Here is a 17715-nt window from a genome sequence, read left to right as displayed (position 1 = left end):
TGATTTCTTTCGTCTTTGGCTGCAATGAAAGGCGTTTGGGGGAAAGCATACAGAAAGGACTGACGACTTCTGCGATGGATTTTTGCGAGGAGATTCCGATTTGACTTCTTTTCTGGTTTGGTGATGGCAAGCACCAATTGCATAGTTAACTTTTACCCGTGGACACATTCGTCGTCTGCCTGCTGTTTTCTTGGGGGTATAGATGGACAAGGGGAGCGAGTGGTGCGGCGGTTGTGAATTTTCCGGTTGAAAACATGGAGAAGAAGGGAGGTTCAGTTGGAAGAGAAAGAGATACCAAGGTCTCCTTTTTGTTGTTGTTGTTGTTGATTAAACCATTACGAGGGCAACATCCGTTTGCCAGAGTGCATAGAGCTGTGTTTGTCTGTGTATGATTATATACATAGCTGAGGTATTACATACTTACCCGTGGAAACGAACGAATGAAGACAAACAGCCAACCTGCATGCATGTCCCTTGTCTTACCTGTCGCACCAGCTTCACAGTGAAGATCATATGATTCTGTATACCAGGTTGCCTTCACTATGTGGTGGGGGCGGTTTGAAGACATAGGACGAACTGTTGACTTTGTTTGCACAAGTCCTACTCGGGGGTATCTCAATTCCAAACTGCCTAGTCCATGGCCTGACCATACTCCTTCCTCATCCAGTAACTCCCAAGGCTGGCAGTGTGACAGGTATATACTGACAACGATAATTCAACATGAGACTATACACACGCATTGTCCGTTCCATCATCTGATGCTCTCCTCTCCTTGTTCTTAGCCGACTTTTCTTCCGTTCTTTTTCTCTTCATAGGCCAGGGATGGCCGGCACAGATCCCCAATCCCGACCTCGGGCTCTCTCCACCAGCCCATCTAGGAGCTTCCAGGCTGACTTGCTGCCGTCTTCGGCGGGCGGCATGAATACCTTGATGCGGCCTCCCTCGGATAACACGAAGCCCTCACAGGCGATGCGCAGGATCCGGACGCTGGGGTGGAACATGTTCAGGGCGAGGTGGCGGTCCAGGTAGAGGCCCAACGCTTCCGTGAAAGGCTCATGCATTTCTTCGTCTTGGGCTTGTCGCCACTCCCATCCTTCGTTGTCTTTGCCTCCGGCTAGTTTCCCGTCGGCGCGAGGGGGACATCGTCTTCTCGGAACTGGGTTGCTCGCCGGCTTTTCGCTTGCCTTTCCGCTTGTTATGCCCTGATGCCTCGTCCTCGCGGTCTTGGGTGGCTTGTTGGCCGGTGCGGATGAAGCGGCGCACTTCTTCGGCGGGGACGATGATGTCGATCGCCTTGAGCCCCAGTGATTTTGTGGTTGTAGTTTCACTTGTGCTATTATTGTTATTGCCGCTGTTCTTGGTCAAATCGACTCCCTCTGATGAGTCTTTTGGTTGTTTCGTCGCTTCGGTAGTTTCGTCGAGAACGTGGAAGCCCAGCGAGAGAACGACATCCTTGGCCAGTCCCCGACCGCCGCCGCCGCTCACGCCCGAGTTCGTATGCCAGGACGCCCAACTCGATACCAGGGGCCGCGTGCCGAGGCGCAGGGGCCGGATGCGCACGTCGAAGGTTCGGGCGAGGAAGTCGTTGAGGACGGACCGCAGCGGGGTGGGCATGCGGAGGAGAAGGAGAGGTAGGTGTAGGAACTGTTTCTGGTCTGCGACAAGATCCGTGCTGGCTTCGTTATGTATTGACCATTGAGATGTAGCTGCTGCTGCTGCCTCGGCGCCATCGCTAGAATCGTCTTTGTAGAGTCGGGGCAGAAGACAGGCCGCGAATGTGTTATTCTCGTACCGCAACTCCACAGTCAGTGCCCGGGCATCTGTATTTCGTTCTTCATCGTTGTCGCTTTCGGAATTATCATTATCGTCGTCTGCATCTTCCTCTCGACTACCCAGCTCCGCGCTCCCTTGTCGTTCTCTGCGCCGCCTCGCCCGCCGACTTCCCCCCGCCACTCCGACGCGGCAGCAGCTTGCGCAGCGGCACCCATCGCCACTCCACGCCCTCGAGCGCGCCGGCCCGCCCCAGCGTCGCGTCCTCGGACGACGAGCCCGCGAGCCCCACCTGGACGCCGCGCACGACGTCGCCCACTAGGGTGTCGCGGAGGCGCTTCGACAGGGTCTGGAGGCGGGTGCGGTCCAGGCGCTCCGGGCCGAGGTAGAGGGGCGAGACGCGGTAGAGGGCGAAGGTGGTGTTGAAGAGGGTCGGGAGCGGGTTGCCGTCATGGTTGTCGCCGGTGGTGTCTTGGTCTTCGGAGGCGGGAGCGGGACTGGGGGAGGCGGAGGCGATGGGTTCGGGGGGAGGGGAGGGTGGCGCCGGGCGAGCTCGTTTTCGTTTGGGCGGCATTTTTTGTTGGTGTGAGTAGGAGAAGTCGAGTGTGCTGCCGAGGTTGGCCGGTTGGCAGTTCGGGTTTGTTGTGTTGCTGTGCGGGAAGCTGTCCACCCCTCCCTTGCGCAACCAACTTGTACAGCTCTTGCGCGGTAGATCGGATCCAAAGAAACGCGTCCGGATTCGGTACGCAGGGTCCAAAGCAGCGCGAAGCGCAGTGTGAGTCACTTAGTCGGTCCTTTTCAGGTATTATATGCAGAATGTCGCGTCTAGACCTCTATGGCTATGCTTCAATTGGACTTTTCCTCGTTCAAGAAGAACACGCTTGCTTCATTGGTTGATTGGGCATTGGCTGGCATCTGTTGATACACAAGCGCCAAAGTGAAGGGCCTTGAGGGCTTGGCTGCATTTCCGTACCGCCCACCCCAGCGAAACTCCAGCACACTTCAGTGGGGTCACCCGCACTAAAAACATTTAGGCACAGCTCTCACCCACTAGTTTTGTGACGTCTTGCCTCTTGTGGCACGCTGGCTGGTCCTGTACACCTCGAATGAGCCACCGACAACATGAACTCAATAAGAACGACGCTTTCATAAGTATTGATGCATTTGCCTTATCCTACAACACTGTTGACCCGGCAATTAGATCTGGACATTTCATCCCTCTACCACATCAATCGGAACTTTTCACTAGGTACATGTAGATAAAGACAGTATCTGCTACTTGTCAATACAATGAGTTCGCCAACACCCGAGGCAGTGGCATCGGAACCATCTCCAGTATTCCACAAATTCACCAAACTGCCGCCTGAGATCCGTCACCACATCTTCTCCGCCGCCATACCCAAACCCGGCATCAACTTCTTCAATCTTCACACTTTCCCCAATGACCACCCCGGCGCCAACCGGAGCACCTCGCCTCCGTCCCTCTACCTGGACATGCGCCGCATGGCCATAGAAGACGACGACGACGATGTCGCCGAGTACGACCCGTCCTGCTGGCAGGCCCGCCATGCCCTGCGCCAGACGTGCCGTGAAGCGAGATCCGTGTGCGCCATCCCCGAGGACAAGCGCATCCCGCTGACGCTGACCGTCCCGAAGCGCGGCTTGTTCGTCCGCGCAGGCGACGGCCTGCTGCGCTCCATGATGCCCCTGGAAGCCCCGCGCCGCGGCCGCGATGGCGCCGAGGCGGCAGCGGCAGCGGCAGCGGAATTCCCAGAAACGGAGCGGGTCGTGCACCGCGTCGTCGAGGTGTCGGCCGACGAGCTGTTCGTGCTCTCGGTCGAGAACTGCAGCTTCAACTTGCCGTTCGAGGAGAGCCCGGCGCTGCGGGGCGAGGACGAAGACGACGCGGACGAGGACAACGACATGGGCTGGTCCTTCGACCCCGAGTTCCGGCCCTGTGGCGTGGGCCGCCGCGGCAGCCGCTTTCTCGGCATCCCGGCGTCCAAGTTTTGTATCGGCCTGGCCCGGCCCCCGAACGACAGCACCGTCCAGGCCCTCCAAGAAGCCTACATGGCTATCTGGTGCGCCGTCACGGGCTGGGACCCGGTCGTGCCGATGCTGCAGTCGCCCGAGGCGGCGCGGCTGCTGACGGACGATTCCTTTCCCGCCATGGAGGCCAACGTGGCCGTGTTCGACGAGATCTTCCAGGCGCAGGAGTCGAGCCTGGCCGTGTTCGAGGACACGTGCGACTTCGTGGGGCGGCGGCCGCCCGCGACGGCGCAGAAGCGGTTGAAGCCCGTCACGGTGGCGTACCGCGACCGCTGGGACGATCGGTACACCGAGGTGGCGACGCACGATGACGATTACTTCCCGATCGAGTCGATCATGTCGCCGACACTCACGGCGCGGACGCTGGTTAAGTTGGGGCCCGAGAAGTCGGATGTAAGGGGAGAGGTATATGAGGTCGGCTATCCTTCAGTCTCCTAAAAAGACCGAAATAGGGGTTATAAGTGAAGTGCTCGACAGTTTAAGCATAACTATACCAACAAATTGTTAGATACCCAATGAGCATATATGTAACCCGTATACCATGTTTCGGCTCTATCTATATCTAGTCTGCCTCTATGGCAGTGTTCTCTTGTGTCAACAATAACGCAAACCTTGTACATGTACGGCTCTGCCAAAGCTGTTTACACCCGGCAAAGCTGCCTGTCATCACAGCTCAGAACCACTAGGGCTAGCAGTACCTAGTACTCAAATCTCCATCGCGGATCCGCGTCACCCTTCCAACCCGAGAACTCCTCCACCACGACCGGCACACCCGCCTCGCCCCTGTGCCTGTTCTCCCGCCTCAGGCGCCACCACAGCAACGACACAACGACCACATTTGTGAGCAGATAAGCCAGCGCAAACGAGTGTCCCACGATGAACCGCGGCCCATCAGTCGACCGATACAGCTGCGTCCCCAGCACGGCGCCCAAGTTCCCGATACTGATCTGCATCGCGTTCGCGACGGCGCGCTTGGTCTGGCCCGACACGTTGATGGCGGGCCACGACAGGACCAGCGCGACGGCCGGGTAGATGCCGCCCGCGGCGAAGAAGGTGCCGAGGTAGGACACCCCGGCCGTTGTTGGGGCGACGTGTTGCCGAGCAGGATGCAGTAGCCGATCGCGCCGAAGAGGGAGGAGCCGCCGATGAAGAGGGCGCGCTGGCCGGTGCGTTCGGAGAGGACGGCGAGGGCGAGGGTGGTCAGGAAGGCGAAGGCGTAGGGGGGACGGTGAGGAGTTGGGCGACGGCGGCGGTGTAGCCTAGGCCGGAGATGATGGTGGGCTGGGGAGTGGGTAAAATGGAAAGGTTAGCTGAGATTCCTTCGTGCTTCTTCAGGGAAAAGCTGAGGGAAGGAAGGAGAAAAGGTCGAGGGGCGGCTTACGAGGAACAAGGACAAGGTGTACAGCGGCAGACTCATGGTATGGAACCCGAGTCCGTACAGCCAGCAGTTCCCGTCCTTCAGGGCATCGGACACGGCCGACCAGGTGAACTTTTCGTCGTTGGTCGCGTCGCTGTCGGCCGTGAGGCGCTGGTGGATGTAGCGCCGCTCATCTTCGGTGAGGAACTTGGCCGTTTTGGGGTAGTTGTGGATGAACCAGTAGGCTGCGAAGGCGACTAGTACGGTCAAGATACCTTCCTGTTGTCCCAATTTGTTAGTATGACCGACTGGCACTATTGGACCCTCCATTGAAACCCTTATGGCTGGTTGTCAGAAGATAGGAACTCACGAGAATGAAGATCCAACGCCATCCGTTTGCCCAGACTATGCCGCTCATCCGTCCGATTCCCTATGACGAGACATATCAGTACATTTCTGGTCAACTCCGTGAGAGATAGCTTCATATGAATCCACATACGTAAGCCAGTACTCCTCCAAAGGCACCAGCTAGCGACGCTGCGCTGAAGAAGAGCGATATGCGATACTGGCGCTCTCGGCGCTTATACCTGGTTACAGTTGGTCAATAGCAAGATCTGCAGACGTACGTCCTTGCCAGGACCAGAAACATGGACACTTACCACATGGAGAAATAGTACACGACGCCCGGGAAGAGACCCGACTCAGTGATCCCCAGGAAGAACCGCGCGACGAAGAAGCCCGGCATGTCCTGCACGATACCCAACAGGGTGGCCACAATGCCCCAGGCGATGGTCAGGGTTGGGAGCCATACTCGCGGGCTCGTCCGTTTGAGGATGATGTTGCAGGGGATCTGTCGTCATTGTCGTTAAGCTCGTGTGTTCATTCGAGTAGGCAGGCAAGCTTGGCATACCTCAAATATCACATATGCGACGAAATACAAAGTTAAGCCCGTAAGATATTGGTTCCCGGCTATATTCGGGAAAGAAAAGAAAAATATTAGCCTCGACAAGTCATCATCTCCGAAAAGGGGCGAAGGATCAAGGGGTGGGGGAGGCGTACTCATGTGAAGGTCGTCCAGCATGCCCTCGATGCGAGCATTTCCAACTGGTCACGGAACTCTTCATTAGTATCTAGTCTTCATTCTAGCCCCCTCAATTGGTCGAATTTACCATTGCTCCTGTCCAGGAATGAGAGGAGATACAAGACTCCGACGGCTGGTAAGAGATGATAGTCGAGCTTCCGCAACAGCTTCTTCTCGTTGACGGGCGCATTTCCGCCAGGCACGTCAGTATCCGAGTCCCCGGGGTGGCAACGATGGGACTCTTTCTCTCTTCTGCGTCGGTCATTTTTCCTGTTGGCCCAAAGGGGTATGCTCTCGTTGGTACTGACGAAGGCAATGAGACACATCCGGTGTTGGGCAATGGGCAAATAAGCGTTTTATTCATTCTACATATGCACTGGCTTCAAGCACATCATCTTAATCATGTCGTTAATAGGTACAGGGGCCCCCGATTCTATGATGAAATCCAAGATACGTGAGAGTTGACTTGCCAGTAGGGATTGGAATTGGGATGATCTGATTGGTTCATGCCTCGAGCACGCCTTATTCCCAACGATTCACGACATGTTTCCCACCCCCGCTAATCTGGTAACGAGCGATTACGCGATCGGCTCCTCCCCAGCCCGAGTAATATTAGATTCGCATTTACTAGTATTATGTCGGCTGAAGTATGCGGGAGGAACCGCCCAATCGCGAGGGATTCCGGTGCGGGCGCAGTTCTGTCATAAGGATCAGCACGCCATCCAAGTACGACACTGTAGGTTACCAAAAGACAAGCCCAGGGCAGGCGTCGAAGGTTTAATCGATATTTAAGTAGGGGTATTTTGTCTAGGAATATTTCTAGGTCTAGGTAATGTTACATAGCTTCATCTCCTCGGGAGTGCCTTCAGGAAAACCACACCAGGGAATCAACATCGGCAGTTCTATCCTGTAAGCGCGCCACCATGCCGAAAGCTTTCCATGCTTGACCCTCATGGGTCTAGCAGGAGTCTAGCTTGGCTATTTTCCGGAAGACCGAGTTCTCCACGATAGGGAACTCCCCCACCATCTGCACCCCCTTCCCCTCGGCGCCGCGCACCTGCTCCGCATGCCGCCCCATCGCCAACTCGGTCAGGAACCGCCCCATCGGCTCCGTCGGGCTATGGAACCGCGGCGTCAGGTTCCGCATCACGGGCAGCAGAACCGGCACCATCAGGCGCAGCGCCAGCGGCGGCGTCGGCAGGTAAGGCCGGATAGCCTCGTGCGCGCTGCCGTCGACGCCCGCGGGCCGCATCGACATGGCGTGGAACCGTTGTGGGCTGTTGTTGCGCATCGCGGCCAGCGCCAGCTCGGTCTCGCCCTTGACCCGGGCGAAGAGCGAGCTGAAGCGGCCGGGCTCCGTTGTCGCGCCGCCGCCGGAGACGTAGACGAAGTTGAAGGGCTCCTTTGAGTCTGACGGGGCTAGGTCTTGGAAGGCTTTCGCGGCTTCTAGTGCGAAGGTCTTGGTGATCTTGACGTATTCTCTGTTGGACGATTAGACCTTGCCGGGTTTAAAAAGGGGTTACATGATGCGACATACTCTTTCCCAACCTGAGTCTGACTGATGCCCAATGCCCAGACGCAGCCCTGGGCCCCCTTTCAGCTGCGAGAGGACGGCCGGGTCGTACTTCTCAAAGTCGGAGTTGAGGACCACGTTGATGCGCGGGTCGTTGGCGGCCTCGGCCATGGCGACGGGCCGGCGGCTGAGGATGCTGATCTTGGTGACTTCTTTCATCTTGATCATGGCGTCCAATACGCCGGAGCCGACCAGGCCCGTGGCCCCTGTGAGGATGAGATGCATGTCTGAATTCTGTTGTTGTTCTCTTTTGAACTGGGTATGTAGGTTACAGGTGCTGCCCTATGCTAGAATATTATAGAAAGAGTTGGTTTTACCGTAGCGGTGAGCGATCCCGAGGAAGGCATATTTGCCAGTTGTTTCCTATTTATCTAAGTAACAAAATAACAAAAGGAATGAATCTAAGACACTAGGCTGCGACGCCGTCGTACTACTTTGCTTTGTTGTCAGCCCGCGGCATTTGCTAAATTCCAGTTAACCCCGGGCTTGTGCATTAACGCCGTGGCTGTCATCCAGACTTTGACGGAGCTAATAACACCGCCTCAACTTATTGGCACCTAAGGTGGACTTGAACTTGAAGCCTGATTTACGTGCTGCGGTTGTTGATGTCGCATGACTGACTGAATTGCATAGCCGCAAAAAGAACATTGGTGCACGTATGTCTGCCGCCTAGAGATGGCCTCGTGAGCAGCTTGCAGCGCCAAGAAAAGACCCCTGAAATTGGGCTTCTGCGAGGCAACTTTCATCATCACACCCTGACTCAGCCCCAATCCAAGTACGAAATAAGAACATCCACATTCAGCTATCAACGGAATTATCCGAAGCCTTGTATCCAAACTATGCCGCGACAGGGAAAGCAACGAAGGAACGAAGAACAGTCATCATCCTCCGTCCGAATTGAAACCTCCATACACATCTTTGACCGGACATCCTCAAGTTTACAGCTTAGTCTTGGCCCAGGCCGCAGCCTCGGAACGTACTTCTGGAAGTAGCCGGTGTGGACCTGGCCGTCGTTGCCGCTGGCGCAGGCCGGGTCGCCGGCGTCGCACCAGGACCGCAGCTTGCTGGAGAAAGCGTTGAGGGCCGAGAGGCCGGATCCGGTTCGGGGCCAAATCTAAGTGATGGGTCAGCCACTTGGTAAAGGAAAGGTCGAGCACATGAGTTATGCAACGGTGAGGTCGACTTACTCCTTTCGCCGATGAAGGGGCATTGCCGCCAGTGTTGTACGACTGGCTGGGCGTGTGGCGCACATCCCCAAAGAACAGCGCCGCGGCGACTACATTACATCAGTCAGTATTCACAAGGTTATACACTCAGTCACTCATCCAGTGGACTCACTCTGGTTCCCCGGCGACGTCGTCGGCGACAGCGCCCCCGTAGTCGCCTGCGTACACCCCTGAAACTCCCCGCCCCCGCCGCCGAGGATATCCCCCCACGACGTGCCCGCCCTGCGAGTAGCCCGTCAAGACCAGTTTAGCTTGAGGGCAGCGCCGCGCGTACGCCGTGATCTGCGCCAGGCCGTTCTTGACCCCCGCGCCCGCCGAGGCGCAGTAGTTCTCGAACGTGGCCGGGTACTGGATGTCCTCGTAGCCGCAGCCGCCCGAGATGCCGGAGCAGATGGCGTCCACGAGGGCGCCTTGGCGGCCCGGGTAGGGCTCCGTGGAGCCGCGCGCGATGAAGACGTGGACGGATTGGCACGCGGTCTGGCGGGACTCGATGACGCCAGCAGCGGGGGCGGCGGTCGCCGCTTGGGCCAGGGCGGTGGCGGCAAGGAGGTTCTTGACCAACATGGTGAAGGCTTGAAGGGGGTAAAAAGACTGTATAAAATCAAATCACTGCTTCAGAGGTGGAAGATGCTGGATGTCCGTGTCTTGTGCGGGATGAGTAGAAGCTGCATCACTTCCCAAGGCACGACGCGTTTCCCATCTTATATAAACGTAAAGAGACACGCAATCTGGCCATGTCTCATCCTCCTCCTCCTCCTCCTCCTCCTCCTCCTCCTCCTCCTCCATCTTCTCCGACTCCTCCGACTCCCCCGTCTCCCCATTCCGACAACCTCTTCTCGTCAGCTGACGGGTCTCTACACCACAAAACACACCAAATCCCCACCGAGCCCGACGACATGGTCACCTTAACGGTCCTAGTCAATAATAAACCCCGGATTAATACCCCAGATTCTGTCAAGCAGGAAAGGCGGGGGCATCAGGCATGACTTGGTAGCAATGGGAGAGACCGTAACAATTATGCCGCCAGTACTGCCGAAACGTCCACTCCGGGCCTCCTCGGCCGGGCTCCCTTTCCGTTTTCAGTCGTCACGTCCGGGGGGCCTCGCTACATACGGTCGCCAAGCGGTGATGACACCTGCCGTTCCCGGCTTACGCGGCCGCGCGCGGCCCGGCGACTCTCCGGCGCTTACGTGCGACTCGGGAAAAAAGATGCGGCGAACGCATATGCGTGCATGCATGGCCACATGAAGGAATGAGAGGTGCGTCTGGAAAGGCATGTGGCAGCCAGGACGTAAGCGTAGCATCGTTGAGACACTGCAGTATCACAGAACACGGAGGAGAGTCCTATGCCAAGGGATGCTACCCCCGCTTCCCCACACACCTCGGCAGTTGCCATTTGATAAGGATCGTCCCTGTTTGCGGGGGATGAGGTCCTGCAAGCTTGCTTCGGACCTTGTAGCGTGCATGCAATGGGTTCCTGGCCCCATGCTTGTGGGAAGTCCCCGTGACCTTGGATAAAATTCCACGAATCAGAAGTAGTAGCAGGCAGTCACGTCAAACAAGGTACAATCAACAGCGAAAGGCACATGTGAAGGTTGGATTTAAAAGGTTTATTTGAATTTGGTGTCTAAAGAGGAAAGCAGTCTTTCTCATTAGGGTATCTCAAGTCTCTTGACTCCCCTCTCTCTCTCTGCACCGCCTGGTAGAAAGGTAGGTAGGTGGGTATATCATCGTGAATGTAACATCATCGTCTACAATCTCCATCATTAGAAAGTAATTAGGTATGCTGAATTTCTATTCGACTTTTTACATCCGGCGCTCGACAGCGACAGCCTCAGCCTTCTTCTCGTCCTCCGAAGTGTGGTCGGCAGCGATGCCAGTGGGGTGGGTGTTGACGACGTCCTTGACGCGCATGATGTGGCGGCCGTGGCGGAGCCAGTGGATGGTGACGTAGCCGAGGACGTAGAGGAAGCCGCACAGGGGCACGAGGTAAGAGATACGGGTGCCGAACTTGTCGGCGATGGCGCCCTGGATGGGAGTGAAGACGGCACCACCGGAGACACCCATGACCAGGATACCAGCGGCGCGCTCGGTGTGACGGCCGAGGTTGGCAGTTCCAAGAGTGAAGATGGTGGGGTACATGGGAGCCTCGAAGAAGAAGATGGCGATCAGAGCACCGACACCGCCGGAGCCATGGGCGCTTGCGACGTAGGCGTTGATGGCAATGGCGACGCAAGCGTAGACCATGAGCATGAAGTCGGCCTGGAAGACGGTAGCGAGCGCCGTGGCGGCGAAACGGCCGACTGTGAAGGTGATGAGGGCGTAGGACAGCATGTTGGAGCCCTCGGCATCAGTGAAGCCACCAGATTCGGAAGCGTAGTTGATGAAGAAGGAGGCGATGGTGACCTGGGCACCGACGTAGCAGAACTGGGCGATGAAGGCGAAGATCATGTTGTACTGCTTGTACAGAGGACCGGAGCCAACCTCGGCGCCGTAGTGGTCAATGGCCGGGTTATCGGCGGTGGTCTGGGTGGCAAGGGCCTCCTTGCTGACCTCGGGCAGCTTGGCGAAGAAGAACAGGACACCAATGGCAGCACCGGCACAGGCGACAGCCAGATAGACGAACTGGACGTTGGTCAAGCTGTTGGCATTCTCGCCCGAGAAGAAGAACTTGGAGGCGATGAGGGGGCGATGAAAGACGCCACACCGTTCCAGGACTGGCAGAACTGCAGGCGGGCGCTGGCGCTGGCCGGGTTACCAATGACGACGGCGTACGAGTTGGCCGAGGTCTCAAGGGTGGCAAGACCGCAAGCGATGATGAAGGTGCAGGCAACGAAGCCACCGAACGCGGCAGAAGGGTTGGCGGGGTTGGAGAAGTGTGCCGTCGGCCAGAACATGATGGCACCGATGGAGTAGAACGTGAGACCCATCAGGATGGTAGCCTTGTAGCCATATCGCTTCAGGACCTCAGCGGCGACGGGAGAGAACACCAGGTAACCACCACCAAAGTAGACCACTTGCAGACCAGTTGATTCGAGCTTCGTGATTCCCAAGACTGTTTGGAAATGCTTGTTCAAGACCTGTAATCGTGATTGTTAGTCATTGTATAACAGTTTGTGTTTGTTAAGGCGTGGCTTACATCAAGAAGACCATAACTGAAACCCCACAGGAAGAAAAGCGAGATAACAAGCGACAATGGGTAGATCAGAGCCCTGCCCGTGAGGTACCCGCCAGTGACCTGGGCGGGCGCGGTTGTGAGACCACCTCCAGCCATTGTGGAAGGAGTGATAGTTGAAGTTATGAATTCCTAGATGTCGGCCGTACTGAGATATGGATGGCTTCAGACACCGGTTGGCTGAGGATGATAGGATGATGTGTGATGATGAGAACGAGATGAACTTGAGGAGGATTCATGGCGCCTTATATGGACATGTTTTGCCTCTTCGCAGAATCCCAGAGGCAGCCAGCGGTGATTTGCCTTTCCCAACCCATGAAGAACTTGGGGTATCGTGTTTCTCAACGCTCCGAGTCTGGACCAACCCCAGACCCCATCGTGGAGAAGGAAAGTGAGCCAAGGCTAGGCTCCTCCGTACTCCACTGTCCAGCATTTTCTGGAGTTTCTGGAGGTCGCCGCCAGATGGATTGAGATCTCACTAGATGGACTGGTATTAGCTTCAGCTGGCTTGTCGTCATGATGGTGCGGGAACAAAGCTTGGCATGAGCTCTGGGCGGGCGCTTGGCGAGGCCAGTAAGGGGAACTCACCGAGGAGACACCGAGTCTACGCTGTTGGCCTAGTCCATGATGGTTTCAAGCGTGCAACTTCATGCTTAGATGTTGGACATTTTCGGAAATGCTAGTTGGGTCATGGGAGACAAGTGTCGCGGCTAGGATCTCGGTATGCGCAGTGCTGGGCCGCCCCGAGAGGAAGAACTGCCTGATGAACTATGCTGGAACGGGGAACGCCCTAGAACCACCGTGGAAAAATTCTCGAAGGCGACGACTCGTGACCTTTGGGAAAACACGCGTGAGACCGAACTTTTGAGGATGATGATTTTTCCATGCACTGGACCAGACTGCTGGGACCTTACTCTAGCATTCCGCGGCTGGCGCTATCGATTACTAGAAAAGGTAGTATGGTAAACATTTTCCCCGCGGACCCAGGCCTCTGGAACGTCCGCTCGCCTGGTTGGTCTGGGCCATGAGAAACGGCGGCCGACTATTCTAGTTTTGCCCAGCCCTTGGTTTCGGGGGTGATTCCCAAACGCTCGAACCCCACAATCTGGCCGAGTCGGGTAACCGTAGCCATCATGTTGTCCAATTGGGCAAGGGACTACCACGTAGTAGGCAGCACGCCAGACAGCTGGAATAGGCCAGGAGTCTCGCGATGGTGCGATGTCGAGACCAAGTGCGGCTCCGATCCAATAGGAAGAGTAATCTAGCCTTAAGCATTAGGTTGAGGCGCGAAAAAAGAACGTGGGGGACCCGACTATTGATTCTCATCGCCGTATGCCAGCAGTTGAGATTTCTCCAGAGAGAGGAGGAATAGGGCCGAGATGTTACAGCTCCCCCATGGGGGTGATTTGCAAATCCACTCACTCGTGGACCATGCTTGCGATTTCGGCGCCGAGCATCATCGATCAGGTTTCCCAGGCGCCAAGGAGCAGAATGGATCTGTGCACGATTCGCATTGCATCGGTGAGATGGCAGGTTCCATGGCCCGCAGGTGCTCGCTCAAACGCGGGGACAGGACAGGAGGTCGTGTTTCGGGCTCATGGTTGATAGAGATTCCGTGCTATATTGCTCTGCCGCTCGCTACCGAGCTGAACGGCATCTGAGCAGGAACGAAGACGCTCCGTTACGCATTAGGGCCCGGCTGCCGACTCTGGCTGAATGTAAGTCGTTAATGTGGCGTGTGGCCCAATGCAACCTCACTTTGGCATATCACGTGAGGGGATCGTCTACCCCATACCCTCTTTTCTGGGGGATTTCCCGCTGACGTTTGCTGGCGACCATGAGACCCAAAATCAGGCCACAGCACCAGACCATAGTCGATCATGACCATGCACCATGGGGGCGACAAGGGGCGACAAGGGGGCAAATCGTGGGGATTGTTGGGGGAGCGTCACGGCGCAATGCGGAGGGAGACAGGCAGGCTCCAGAATTGCAGAGTGAGAGCGAGCGAGAGTGAGGGCCAGGATGCGGTTGCGGTGCGGGGAAGACCTGAAATCAGAAAGTGGATGGAGGAATGGGGCCACCCTCGTAGCGACAGTCTAACGAGGTAGCAGCAGCAGACTAAGCAGGAAGGTCCCAGTCATCTAACAGACAATCCACCCCGGACTGCAATTCCTGTAGAAACACAGCTGAAGGGCAAATGCTAGCTAGGCCTGCGCTTGCCAGTATACTACGAGGGAAAAAAAAACCAAGGCAAGACTGGATCCTCTGCTGTCTCTTCTCCTTTCTCCACGATCGATGGAATAGGAAGTGGTAACCTGTTAGACGATCCGGCACAAGCCGCGCCACACAAATTCCCGACGTGCCGCTCCCTATGGCTTCGCAGGGTGGTCTGGCATTGGCGTCATGACAGAGATTGCGCCTTCCACCTCCGGCTCCGATGGCCAGGCCGACGAACGCCTCGCCGCCTGCTTCAATTGCAAACGCTCCAAGCTCAAGTGCGTGCGACACGGTGGCAGCGCGACGTGCACCCGCTGTCGCCAGCGCCGAATTGACTGCGCTGCTCCCGCCTACCATGTGGGAAGGCACAAGGGAGTCAAGAAGTATGTCCTGCCCTGTCCTGTTCCTTTTTGAAACCTTACTTTTGCCTATACCCTCCTCCTCTTGCTTGCCAAGTTGCTTTTTTGAGTGGAGCCCCCCGAGCCCGATCGCTCCCCCAGTTGGTCTGGTTCGTCAGCCATCTGCATACATTGATCTATTGCATTCCTACATACTACTACATACACCACACGCCTATATGTTTGTTTTGCAATGCTACGCGTGATGCTGGTGCATCTTGTCTTGCTTGAAACGCTCTTGGTTCTGATGTGCTGACCGATGACGACTCCTCGTGCACAGTAAGCATTCTGGCCTCGAGAAGGCCGTCTACCAGATCGAGCAAGCCTTACGGAGATCAAGCTCCGCCTCGGATCAGATCCAGAATGCTGAACAGGCCACTGAGCTGCGCTACTTGCTAGACCGAAGCCGTGAGCTTCTCGGGAACCGTGCTCACACTGGGCCACCCCATACCAATAGTCAGCAACAGCAGTCGACTACTATTGAGCAAGACCTGGGTCCGTCTCCCCATCAAAGTAGCACGTCTTCCCTGGAGACCCCTAGGTCGCATACCGATCAAGGTTCCTCTCGCAAGGTCGAGGACGACCAGCTCAACCTCGACGATGCCGAGAACCCATTGCAGCTCCTGGCGAGGACTTCAGAGCTGCTTTCATCCATAACCGCCCAACCTCAAGGTTCCGGCCCCAGTCGTTTCCCTCTCGGCACCAGTGTCAACCGTGCCGCATCGAGCGACAATGATCTACAGAAGTTCTTTGGTCGATTCCAGGCGCGACTCGATGTTGGCGATGACCTGGATCCCATCGACCTTGGCCTCTTGACCTTGGCGGAGGCCGAGGCACTCTTCGCATAGTAAGTTGATGTTTATGTTACTGCTTGCCGGAGAAGAGCGGAATGCTGATACATATTATAGTTTCTATGAAAAGCTGGCGCACACGAGATGGGGAATCGACCCTGTCATACATACTGTCGACTTTGTTCGAAGCCGTTCGGCCTTCTTGTTCACGTCCATAGCCGCGGCGTCGGCTCTCTTCTCTCCGTCTTTGGAAGCGTTATACAAGAGACTGTCCAATCATCGGCAGAAACTGGCCGGTCTGATTATGGCCAATCGGTACAAATCCGTGGAGATTATCTTGGCATTCATGGTCAACATCCCCTGGATCTCGGCCGGCGAGCATTGGGCAGACGACGCGACGTCCACGTACATTTCCATGGCTCTGACCGTGGCTCTTGACTTGTCACTGAACAAGATCATTATATCAGAGACACCCGACGTTCGAATGCTGGATTCGATCGCTTCCTCGGAGTGCATACTGGCGAGAAGGGCACTTACAATCGATGGATTTCCCGATGTCGACCCGGACTCGTTGACGGGAAGAAGACTACTGAGAAGGCGAGAGCGCACATGGCTGTCACTATATGTTCTTGAGCGAGGGTAATTTCCATCGAATCTACGACTCGCGCTTTCAATAGGCTAATCTAGGAAACAGTATATGTCTTGCCCGAGGAAGGGACCCGATTCTTCCCATGTCGCCTCTCATTATGACGTGCGACCAGTGGCATCTCTCCGAACTCGCCGACAGATGGGATGGTTCAATAGTGTCGGTCGCGGTTTTGCGACGAGATCTGGTAGGCGACCAAACCCCGTCCCCTCCAATTGAAGCGACCACGCTTGCGCTTTACCTCCCATCCATGCCTTGTACTGACTTAATACACGCAGGCCAATCTGATCTCTCGTGTACGCAGTATATGCGACGCTCATGACGGAAGCGATGAGACGAGTTTTGATTCTCTCGTCGTGGAGAGGTGAGCAGTGCAGACAACCACAGAATCATCGGGATAAGCACCACTGACTCGTTGCCAGGTTGAAAAACGAAATTACCCTCTTCTTCGACAGATGGTATCAAACATGGCCATTCCAGATTGGAGACCGAGAACGTAAGTATATTCCAGCCTGTGCATGTGTGCGCACACAGTGACAGGAAACCTCTAATACTCGATTTGGTCCAGAATTGGCCCTGCCACCCTATGTGGAGATCCTGGCCTCGCATACGCGACTCTCCATGTACAGCAGCGTCATCAATCACGGCACGGCTCCCGCCGCTGCTCGTCAGTTCTTCCGGGCGGCTGGCCTGTCGGCTGCACTCAACGTGTTACGCGTGGCAGTGCAAGGCGAGGGGCAGCTCAAGACGATGCCCAACAATACGGCCATCATGATCTCGTTTGCTGCGTGCTTTGCACTGCACATAAGTACCACGGCCGACGCGGGCCGCGATTCGACACTGGCCCCAAGCATCCGCACGCTGATCGCCGAAACCACGGAAACCCTCGAGCGCATCGGGTCGACGCCCGTGCAGCGCAAGGGACTGTCGTGCCTCTTTGCGCGCCAGCTCCAGCACATTCTGAAGCTCGCGGCACGATCGTCGGATCATTCCCGGAATCCAGAGACAGTAGCATCATCATCGGGTATGGCGGGGAGGGAGCCCGATGTATTGCCAGCCAATGTCAAACCCGACATGGCTGGCGGCGGTGTTGCTCAATGGCATCCAACAGCAATGCGGCAACTGGGCCCGTCATGGACATGACAGCGGCGGCAGCATCGGGTGCGGGGACCAACATGCCGCCAGACTATCTCATGTTCTCGACCATGTCGAATAACGAGCTAGACGAAGTGATCATCAACACGGATGTGGGAATGGAGACTCTCTGGGATGACTTTCAGTTTCATAACTCAGATTTGGATTGGATGGACTGGAAAACTTTCGCATAGCTTTTCATCGAACGGTCTAGGCCTGGAGACTCTGGAGTAATACGAGGGCGCAACTCGATATACATATGCACGCAGGAGGAATACGGTGTCTCACAGTAAGGTTC

At 56.3% G+C, this 17715-nt stretch overlaps 7 protein-coding genes across 7 annotated transcripts; 2 read left to right on the top strand and 5 right to left on the bottom strand.

Moving 5' to 3' along the window:
- Positions 1-809: 809 nt before the first annotated feature.
- PG997_008638 (uncharacterized protein) lies at positions 810-2344 on the bottom strand (the record flags this gene model as incomplete). Its single annotated transcript, XM_066812953.1, has 3 exons — positions 810-1114; positions 1158-1846; positions 1893-2344. The coding sequence occupies 3 exons, from the start codon at positions 2342-2344 to the stop codon at positions 810-812; spliced, it is 1446 nt and encodes a 481-aa protein (XP_066668295.1).
- A 716-nt stretch (positions 2345-3060) lies between these two features.
- Positions 3061-4257, top strand: PG997_008637 (uncharacterized protein; the record flags this gene model as incomplete). Its single annotated transcript, XM_066812952.1, has 1 exon — positions 3061-4257. The coding sequence occupies one exon, from the start codon at positions 3061-3063 to the stop codon at positions 4255-4257; it is 1197 nt and encodes a 398-aa protein (XP_066668294.1).
- Positions 4258-4517: 260 nt separating this feature from the next.
- Positions 4518-6583, bottom strand: PG997_008636 (uncharacterized protein; the record flags this gene model as incomplete). The annotated part of the gene is made up of 8 exons (XM_066812951.1): positions 4518-5078; positions 5201-5455; positions 5547-5606; positions 5676-5763; positions 5836-6026; positions 6087-6145; positions 6236-6280; positions 6346-6583. 8 exons carry the CDS (start codon positions 6581-6583, stop codon positions 4518-4520), a joined length of 1497 nt encoding a protein of 498 aa, XP_066668293.1.
- Positions 6584-7215: 632 nt separating this feature from the next.
- On the bottom strand, positions 7216-8055 carry PG997_008635 (uncharacterized protein; the record flags this gene model as incomplete). The annotated part of the gene is made up of 2 exons (XM_066812950.1): positions 7216-7738; positions 7817-8055. The coding sequence occupies 2 exons, from the start codon at positions 8053-8055 to the stop codon at positions 7216-7218; spliced, it is 762 nt and encodes a 253-aa protein (XP_066668292.1).
- A 1109-nt stretch (positions 8056-9164) lies between these two features.
- PG997_008634 (uncharacterized protein) lies at positions 9165-9620 on the bottom strand (the record flags this gene model as incomplete). Its single annotated transcript, XM_066812949.1, has 1 exon — positions 9165-9620. One exon carries the CDS (start codon positions 9618-9620, stop codon positions 9165-9167), a length of 456 nt encoding a protein of 151 aa, XP_066668291.1.
- A 1242-nt stretch (positions 9621-10862) lies between these two features.
- Positions 10863-12330, bottom strand: PG997_008633 (Major facilitator superfamily transporter; the record flags this gene model as incomplete). The annotated part of the gene is made up of 3 exons (XM_066812948.1): positions 10863-11773; positions 11815-12136; positions 12196-12330. The coding sequence occupies 3 exons, from the start codon at positions 12328-12330 to the stop codon at positions 10863-10865; spliced, it is 1368 nt and encodes a 455-aa protein (XP_066668290.1).
- Positions 12331-14634: 2304 nt separating this feature from the next.
- Positions 14635-17426, top strand: PG997_008632 (uncharacterized protein; the record flags this gene model as incomplete). The annotated part of the gene is made up of 7 exons (XM_066812947.1): positions 14635-14831; positions 15127-15693; positions 15755-16276; positions 16332-16470; positions 16562-16647; positions 16706-16779; positions 16852-17426. The coding sequence occupies 7 exons, from the start codon at positions 14635-14637 to the stop codon at positions 17424-17426; spliced, it is 2160 nt and encodes a 719-aa protein (XP_066668289.1).
- Positions 17427-17715: the final 289 nt, after the last annotated feature.

Source organism: Apiospora hydei (genome assembly GCF_038363865.1).
Source record: "Apiospora hydei strain CBS 114990 chromosome Unknown utg000006l_segment0_segment0, whole genome shotgun sequence".
NCBI classification, from domain to species: Eukaryota; Fungi; Ascomycota; class Sordariomycetes; order Amphisphaeriales; family Apiosporaceae; genus Apiospora; species Apiospora hydei.
Note: the sequence above shows the minus strand (reverse complement) of the source record. Positions and strands in the feature narration are given on the sequence as shown.